Here is an 8,574-nt window from a genome sequence, read left to right as displayed (position 1 = left end):
GAAGCCGTGGTTTACAGTGAATTTATAACAGCTAAGGGGCGTTGTTAGGTACGACGCGAAGCGGAAAACCCCTAAAACCCTTTTAGCTGTTATAAATTCACTGTAAACCACGGCTTCACGGGGCTTATTGCTTTTATAAAACGGTTATTCCATATACGTAGTAAATAAAGTGTAAATAAAGTGTAATGATATTAATAAAAACATTATTCTTCCACCAAACAATGTAGCTCCTCAGAAACAGTTGTGGTTGTTACAAAGTGGTTGCCCAGCAACAGACAAATGTAAACAAAGGTGTGTGTTACTTTGTAGAGTCATTTACAACAGCTTTGAACGTGGCTCAGCCAATCAGAATCAAGGACCGGAACTATCCGTTTTATAAATAAAAATAATATATTCACCCGCTTATTAACGTCAGGACCGAAGCTGGGAGCCTGAGGCATCGGGGCAAGGAAACACACACACGGTTAAAGCCACAGTCAGTGCTAGTGTGTCTGGTGAAGTGCTGTGCTCACCGTCAGGAGGTTACGAGGCAGACCGGATCGCGTCTCATGCAGTCAAACACACAGCTGGGAATCACGTCCAGCATGAAGTGAAACGACCTGAAACACAAGAGTTCACATCTGAACACTGATGCTGTCAGTTTGACCCACGTCTGAGTTGTCAGAAATACTAGAAAAGAAATGTACAATGTGTTGATGGCGTACATTTTTGAGTGTAATTTGGCTGGGAATTGATCTTGATGTTGGCGTTGCGAGCTCAATGCTCTGCTGCTTGAGCTTCAGGAAAAGAAGTGCTTTCCCACATTACCTCAGTTTAACATGTTCAAATCTTAAAAAACAAAAAATTCATATGCTTTCATGTTTATCTTTTTTTTTTTTTGTAAGGTATGAGAACTATTAATGTTGAAGGTTTACCTGTCTGTTTTTCCCAGGGTTTCTGCAGGTTTTATGAAGGTGAATGTAAGACTTTTTAAAATGGAAGAAACCTTAAATCACGATACATTTACTGGAGACGTAAAATGACATTAGAAAAATGATTGAAGCAAGAACAAATATCTGCCAAATCAACTGAATTCACAGGGAAAACAAGGTTATTTTTCTGACCCCATTGACAGATATTTGTTATTGTTTTAATCTTAAACTCACTTTATTTTGATCAATTTCTCAGAAAGCAAGACTTCATATCTTCATTTCGCATCTTCAGTAAATGATTCTTGATTTAAGGATGTTTAGTTATTTGTACTGGAACACAAGACAAATACTGAGGAAGAGATTCAGTTTTTGAAGTTCATGCAACATTTAATGCCACGACTTTATGAATTTCAGACTTTCTGCTCTGATTTAAGGCCTTAAACTGTGGAAGGGTGAATTAAGACCCACAGAAACCCTGCTTCTCATAATGACACTTATGCTGAATTATACTGAATCTAATGAGGGTTAACCGAGCGCTGTCACAGCTGTGAAGAGTCTGTGTGTCTGTGAAGCACGTGATCGAGCGCAGACACAGTACATGTTCTGGTAGGAGCTGAGTGTGAGTGGATCGCTCCGCCTGATGGACGGTTCCTCTGGGGAAATACAGCAGGTCCCCAGGCTAGAGCAACAACAGCAGATTCACCTATTCAAGCACAAGAGTACATGTCTCAACACCTCGTCTCTTTTTCAGTCTCAAACCTGCAGGATGAAGTCGTGTGTCGGTCCTCGGGCTCCAGACTGTACTCGCGCGAGGGCCAGAGGGACGGTGGGCTGGTAAAGCCTCCAGTGTTTCTGTCTCTCCAGCTGAAGGATCAGCACCTGAACAGATACAAGCAAAACATATGAAGGTCCGCAGTGACGACAGACACTGGACAGCAGGAGGGTCAGACTGGGTCACATGACCCCCACATTCATGCTTTCTCTTGGCCACAGACGGCACAAAATCTCATTTACATTAACCAATAACCTTAACCACACTTTAAAAATATATAAATATTACTAAGAGTTATATCAAAAGTTATTTATATATTCTGTAAAAGTTTATCCAGTAGGGGGCAACTTACCCCTCTTTTATAACCACTAAATGAGCAAATGTTTTTACTTCTTTCCTATAATAACATAATGCATCATCATCATTGCAGGACCAGCGGCTTCTGCTCCCAGTACTGCTGGAAGAACTCGTCCAGCCCGACCGGACCGATCAGACTCTGGAAGAGATCACGGGGCGAGTCGAAGCACAGCGGAGCGGAGCCGTTCACAACCTTCATCTGCTTGACGGGCACATCCTCCTCCTCATCCTCCTGTCCATCACGCTGCTTCACTCTCCTGCCTTTATTTGGCATCTGTGACAAAGATGCTCTAAATACCTATTTATTCTTGATCCCAAACAGTATGAAAATAACTTTCACTACACCTTCTACTCGCACTGAAAAAATGCTGTTCTTCCTCCAGTATTTATGTCTTGAATCTAACAAGATATTTATTTAGCAGTTAATGCAACATTTAATGCCATGATTTTATGAACTTAAGACTTTCTGCTCTGATTTATGGAAATTAATTTGTGGAAAGAATCATTTTTAAGACCCACAGAAAGCCTGAATGTTAATGTACGAATGACCTTTGATTTAGCCCATCGTGCCATTTCATGCCATAAAAATAGGGGAAAAAAGCCATTGGAGCATATCTTCTTTTCTAAATTATCGTTGTGTTTTAAGACTTTATTTTTTTTCTATTTTTACATTTAAATTTAGAGAACTGAATTTTAATGTATTTGTGTATATTGCAATCATTTAAGTTTGATTTTTGGGCTCCTCTGAGTTCATGAATTCCCTTAGAATCGAACATCATGACTTTGAGGTACAGAAACATGACATAAATTAACTAAATGAAGCTTGACTAAGCATGTAATTATGATGAAAAAGCCCACAGGTTAAAGTACGAGTGGTAGAGAAGGGGAAAAGTGGATGTTATGAGTAGAAATTCGAATTGCCGTTGATTATTTGACATTTTATTATCAATACAATCTCAATATAAAAAAGGAAAATGGAAATAATTGTTTCTACAAAGCATTCCCTTAACGATTCAAAATGTTAAATTTAGTTTATTTTTGATTAATTTTTTTCCAAACAGACTTAGAGAACCAGACGCTTAATACTCCCACTCTACTCGAGAGAATTTCTCAACAAATAAAAGCAAATATAACCATTAGCTCATATATTACAGCTAAAGAGTCACTGAACTGATGCAGCGAAACTTACGGACGAGCGCGTCTAACACACGTGCGGCACATTTAAAGCGCTCTGGGATTATTAACTAAAACCTCAATCATCTCCAGAAGATTTCAGACGAGCATCAGGAGTTACTACAGTTTTTCTCAATTGCTAACAGACAATTCATAAAATTCACAATTTTCTCAAAACTATAAACACAATCTCAGAACTACACGCCAATTTGAAAAAGCCTCAAACTCTCATGTCAAAATCAAATATTTTAATCAAAAACATTCTCTTTTGTCATAATGCAACTTTAGCCTCAGCTGACACAAAAAGCCCTCCAGGTGCAGACGGACAGTGCTTAGAGCACACTAGTGAGATCAGTTCAAAACACTGAGATAAAACCCTCTGATTGGGAGTCGGGAGTTATTTTACAGCACACAACAACAATGAAGGAGTGCAGAAACTGGAAAATAAACATTTATCACACCACTGTAACGAGATCTGAAATACACCAAAGAACTGAACATGAAACATCACAACCGACGGCACACTGGAACGTGTTTAGAGTTTTGAGAAACTGTGCTCGCTGATTCAGTTACAGTGTGTTAGCGATCGGAAAAACTTAACTATACGCTACAAGTAAGTTTTTGTTTCAGTATTAGTTCATTCTCATCACATCTAGACATACTTCTGAATCAAAGGATTTTAATGAAATCCTCCACATCAAACATGTACAGAGTTCAGGTTTAGTGGGTTCGCGTCTGTAGCGAGCACTCTGCTCGGCGTCACTCGGATGGTTCTGCTTGCGGCGTTCTCTCTGGAAACTCCAGCTTCTCGCACTCGATGAGCTTCAGCGGCAGCTGCGGGGAGATTTCATTGGGGTCTGTGTAAACCGCTGGAGGAACGTGCTGCGAAGTCAAGGAAAGACACTCTGAAACGCAGACTGATGTTTTTTTTGTTAAATTTCAATTAAATTAATGTACTTTGAGTTAGATGATTTTTATTTCATATTTTGCAGTAAATATAATTAGTTTATTACCTGTTAATCACTGTTTGAGAATAGACTTGAGAATGACATTTCTGACTGAAACTGTAAATCTAGAATATTTTGGAGCGCAGACTTAAGTTTGGTCTCTTTTCAAAGAAAGTGAAAGTTATAGAAGTTTATTGTTATGAATGATGCACAAAAATACTATTTTAAATTTTTTGTTAATTAATGCTTTTTCAAAACATGTTTTACTCTAAAACTGGATGAGAATCAAAGCCATGAATCTAAATAGGCTGTTCCAAATTTGAGGTTGATATCTCAAAAAACGAGCTTTTGTTTAGCCGCAGAACCAAACGATTCCACTGGATGAAATTTCAAAGCGGTCATTTTTGACTTTTTTTCAAGACCATTTAACCTTTTCAAATCATGTCCTTCATGATTTTTATGTGTTCACACAGCAAGTGCCAAAACAAATTCTAAAAATAACAGATTTCTGTCAGAAATGACGGAAGAGCAGCAGAGGGTTAATCTAGCACTCACCTGGAGGTCTGACATTTTACTTTCACGTGTGCTGAATTCTCGAAGCATGTGGTTTTTTCCAGCCTGTTTAAAGCAGTGCAGAGCAACAAGGTTTAAGATATGGTAAAATCACACGGTATTCTGTTTTTCTGATAGGGTGAGTGATATTGCCTCGTGATAAAGACGCGTGTCGTTTATCCTGATCAGCACGCCGTCCACTCGCAGGAAGAACCGCAGCAGGAGGAAGAAGCTGGTGGGCATCACTCTCTGAAACAGCAGACATCATCCGTCACACGCTAACCAGCGACGCACTAAACACGAGCAGACGGATCGGAGGAAACTCACGATCTTCACGCTGATCATGGACACGCCGTGATCGTGCAGCTCGTCCTCGAACAGCAGCACGTCCTCGAAGAACTTGATCTGTTCTCGCGCTCGCAGCTTCTCCATGTCGATGCGCTCGGCGGTGGGCTTCACCTGCGCACAAGCTCGGTCTGGGTCAGAGGTCAGCGCTCAGCCGGTTTAAGTGTTAAAGCACACAGTACCTGGATCTGCAGCTGCTCTCCCAGTAAAGTGCCCCTGTAATCTGTGGTGTAGGTCCAGTCGTAGCGCTTCACCACCTCTTTAGACGCCTCCGACTCGGCTCTGCACAGACACCAGTGAAAGCATCTTTCCCGTGAATAACACAACATCTCCGCGCGTTTACCTGCTGTCCTGCCACTCCTGCGCGCAAGCCACTTTCACAGAGTCCTGCATGTTGTTGACACGCTTGAGAGCGTCGATGGCGTTGAACTCGATTCCGAAACCGTTGGCGTGCTGAATGCGCAGCACATTGTCTCCGAACAGCATCTCTGGGAGAGCCGGCATGTTCATGGTCTCTGCTAACCTGCCACAGAAGACCGAGACACCGTGAGAAACTCGTGTGTTCGTATTACTACAATCTGTACTGTAAGAAGCGCTTTACAATGAAATAAAGGAGTCAGAAGTGAGGAGATGCTAGGAAACGGTCCGAGAACAGAGGTCAGTCTGCTGTGTGTGTATACACCTCTCTTCTTGGTAATTAAGTTGATTATCTGAGTGTGCTCATCCCGAACTTTGATAATAAAACATCATTTGTTATCAGACTGAGGAGCCATCTTTGATGTGGATATTATGGGTTTTTATTGACCGTATAAACACAGTGTGTGCGGTCTGTGCTGTATTTGGCACGGCCTGCTTTATTTTTTCAGTTTGCTCTGCTTGAGCTTTAATGCTTTTGTTCTTTATATATATATATATTTGTTTACACACGTTTTCAACTAAAAGAAATCCTTGAGATATAATGTAATCATAAGCCTGCTCAGAAATGGTGACAAAGGTCTTTCTTGTTAAACGTCACTTAAATAAATGAATATTTGTGTTTTATGAGCCCAAATATTTGATTAAGCTACAATTACATTTTTTTTTAACTTCGTCAGAATGGTAGAAAACTCGTAAAGCTCTGTAAACACACAAGATCACTGACATGACTCGGACATGAACAGGTCCTGATAAAAACAGTCACACTTCTACAGTTTACATGGGTCTTTATTTTTAGTTTCAATCACGTGTCTTCTTTAAAAAGAGACCTAACTTCAGTCTGCGCTCTGAAAACGCGTTCAACATTTACCACAGTTTTCATTTTCAGGTCTATTCTCAAAAAGAGGCTAACAGGTGAGAAATGAATTATACAAAACGTTAAAAAAGAACACGATCCACCTAAACTGCAGCACATTGATTTGTTTGAAACAGAAAGTGTACCTCTCGATGTCTTTGGACTTCATGATGTGCGTCTTGACGGCGGTGAGAGTCCAGGGCCCGAAGCTGAAGTCCCGCTTGCTGCTCTGAAACCCCGGAGAGATGACTGAAGACATTCTGCAGACGAGCGGAGGACTCTCTCATACACTACACTCACGCGTTTACTCGGTCACAAGAGTCCAACACATACGTCAAAGACTTCAAAACTGTTGAAAACACAGGAGTAAAAATTAAGAACCGAGTCCAACCTCGTATCCGTTTCCATGTATGTACAGAGCGCAACCTCGAATTCCTCCCGATGCCGAGCGAACAGTAGCCGCCGATAGTTCCGGCTGCTCTTCTTCTTCTTCTTCTTCGTGTTTTTATAATGGCGGGTGGCAACTAACACTTAAGGTGCATATCCGCCACCTACTGTGCTGGAGTGTGGACCAGAAATACTTATCAGAGAGAGAGAGAACAAAAAAATAAAATAAAATGAAATAAACCCAAGCAGTTAAATTATTTTCATTAAACCAGTTTCTTTCAAAAAATTAAACAAAGCTTTATTTATTGGATAACTTTAAATAGATTTTTAAGATTTAATATGTTCACTCCATATTTCTTTAATTCATCTTTTAATGTTATCCTTTGATTTTCGTGTTTTGACACACCGACTAATCACGTTCCGCTGATTCTCAACCTCGAAATAATGCTATGTTCTCCTGTATATCTTCCTGTTGACTTCATTCTCCCTACTTCTTGTTTAAAATCGTATAAATGACGTCCTTTCCTGCCTAATTCCCCTCACATCTATCTCCTAAAGGAGTTGTTCTGCCTGTTTTATTACAATATTCTCTCTTTTCACTACTTTCCTTAACTTAACTTGTGCTTGAACCTTTTTATACTCCATTAATCTTTGAAAGTTGTGTGTTCTCTTCAACCTTTTATTTCTTTCTTTAATGATTTTACTATTCTTCCGTCCACCATGGAACTGGTTTTCTATTCATTTTTCCTTTGCTCTTTGGGATAGATAAATTAGCTGCTCTTAAAACTACTCTAAATTTATCATCAATTTGATCTATGTCTTGGTTTAAATCTATTTCACTACTTTCCACTTCACATAAATACTCACATTTTCCCCACTTAGCTTTATTAAATATCCATTTAGCCTCTCTTTTCTCTTTCCTCTCGTCACTTCCTACATATATCTGACATAAAACAGGATAATAATCAGCACCGGTAGCTGAATCCTCCCATACAGCTCAAAGCTGTGACCGAGCCTCTGCAGTTAAAACATCTCAAAGCTTTAGGGTCATACTCTCACATTAGATGTCATGTTACTTTGTTTGGGAGCATTTCATCCTCAAATTCCAGCAGCACACTTTCACTGGCTTGTCGTATCCCATTTTTAAAGCTATGCAATCTACGGACATCTTTCACTTTCCCTCCTTTCGAATGAGCTTTTATTTTATCCACATTAACATCAGGCTGTTCTTCTTCTTTGGGAGCTTTATGGCGCTTAGCAAACAGACCATAGGTGCATTCCCGCCTCCTACTGGGCTAATCTATAATAATAATAATAATAAAAAAATTAAAAATTAATGAATTAATTAATTAAAAAAAGAGAGAAACGTCTAAATCCTGTTAAACGGATCTAACTTTTTAAAAGTGCCCCTATTATGCCATTTCCAATATTGCCTTTCATGCAGTGTGTACTGTAGCTGTATGTGAATGTAAACGATCAGCAAAGCGGTCAAGCCTGAAGTGCAGGATAAATAGTTATTCGCCTGGTCCCACACTTGCTGCTTGAGAGCGCGTGACAGGAAGTAAGTCCCAGGGGCCTCATATAACCGTTGCGTGCGTACGCCACTTCCTGCGCAAAAGGTGGGATTTATAAAAAACAAACTTGACGGGAAAATGTACGCACCTGCACGCAAACTCTGACCCATGCGTATGGACTTTTGTTTTCCTGGAGAGAGAAAAGTAATGAAGTAAACAACGATTTCAAACTCAGTCAAAATATGCCTAAAAACTCAATTAAATATCGGTTTCCACTAAAATAGCTAAAAGATGTTCACCTTATCAGCAAAACTGCATAAATTTAATTTGATTTAGATTAAAACAA

The 8,574-nt window shown here is 39.8% G+C and overlaps 1 protein-coding gene across 3 annotated transcripts in view; it reads right to left on the bottom strand.

Annotated features, from left to right (window-relative positions):
* Positions 1 to 6,829, bottom strand: part of tiprl (TIP41, TOR signaling pathway regulator-like (S. cerevisiae)) — a 17,596-nt gene extending 10,767 nt beyond the window's left edge. The window contains exons 1-8 of one of the 3 annotated variants that reach the window (XR_001640818.1): positions 6,719 to 6,829; positions 6,474 to 6,587; positions 5,401 to 5,580; positions 5,240 to 5,339; positions 5,040 to 5,171; positions 4,866 to 4,961; positions 4,716 to 4,778; positions 3,698 to 4,095 (exon numbers count right to left, since the gene is read on the bottom strand). Coding sequence is in view for 2 of the 3 variants with exons in the window: in XM_016562203.1 (XP_016417689.1) it covers positions 3,973 to 4,095; positions 4,716 to 4,778; positions 4,866 to 4,961; positions 5,040 to 5,171; positions 5,240 to 5,339; positions 5,401 to 5,580; positions 6,474 to 6,587; positions 6,719 to 6,735 (825 nt within the window). In the remaining variant the exon portion in view is untranslated. Of the gene's footprint in view, positions 1 to 2,949; positions 4,096 to 4,715; positions 4,779 to 4,865; positions 4,962 to 5,039; positions 5,172 to 5,239; positions 5,340 to 5,400; positions 5,581 to 6,473; positions 6,588 to 6,660 lie in introns of those variants that run through there. The other 2 variants (XM_016562203.1, XM_016562204.1) reach the window with 2 other exon arrangements.
* Between the last annotated feature and the right edge of the window lie 1,745 nt (positions 6,830 to 8,574).

This window comes from Sinocyclocheilus rhinocerous, unplaced genomic scaffold (genome assembly GCF_001515625.1).
Source record: "Sinocyclocheilus rhinocerous isolate Xijiao unplaced genomic scaffold, SAMN03320098_v1.1 scaffold4515, whole genome shotgun sequence".
Classification (NCBI taxonomy): domain Eukaryota; kingdom Metazoa; phylum Chordata; class Actinopteri; order Cypriniformes; family Cyprinidae; genus Sinocyclocheilus; species Sinocyclocheilus rhinocerous.
The sequence above is the reverse complement of the archived record's forward strand: the minus strand, read 5'-3'. Positions and strand labels throughout refer to the sequence as shown.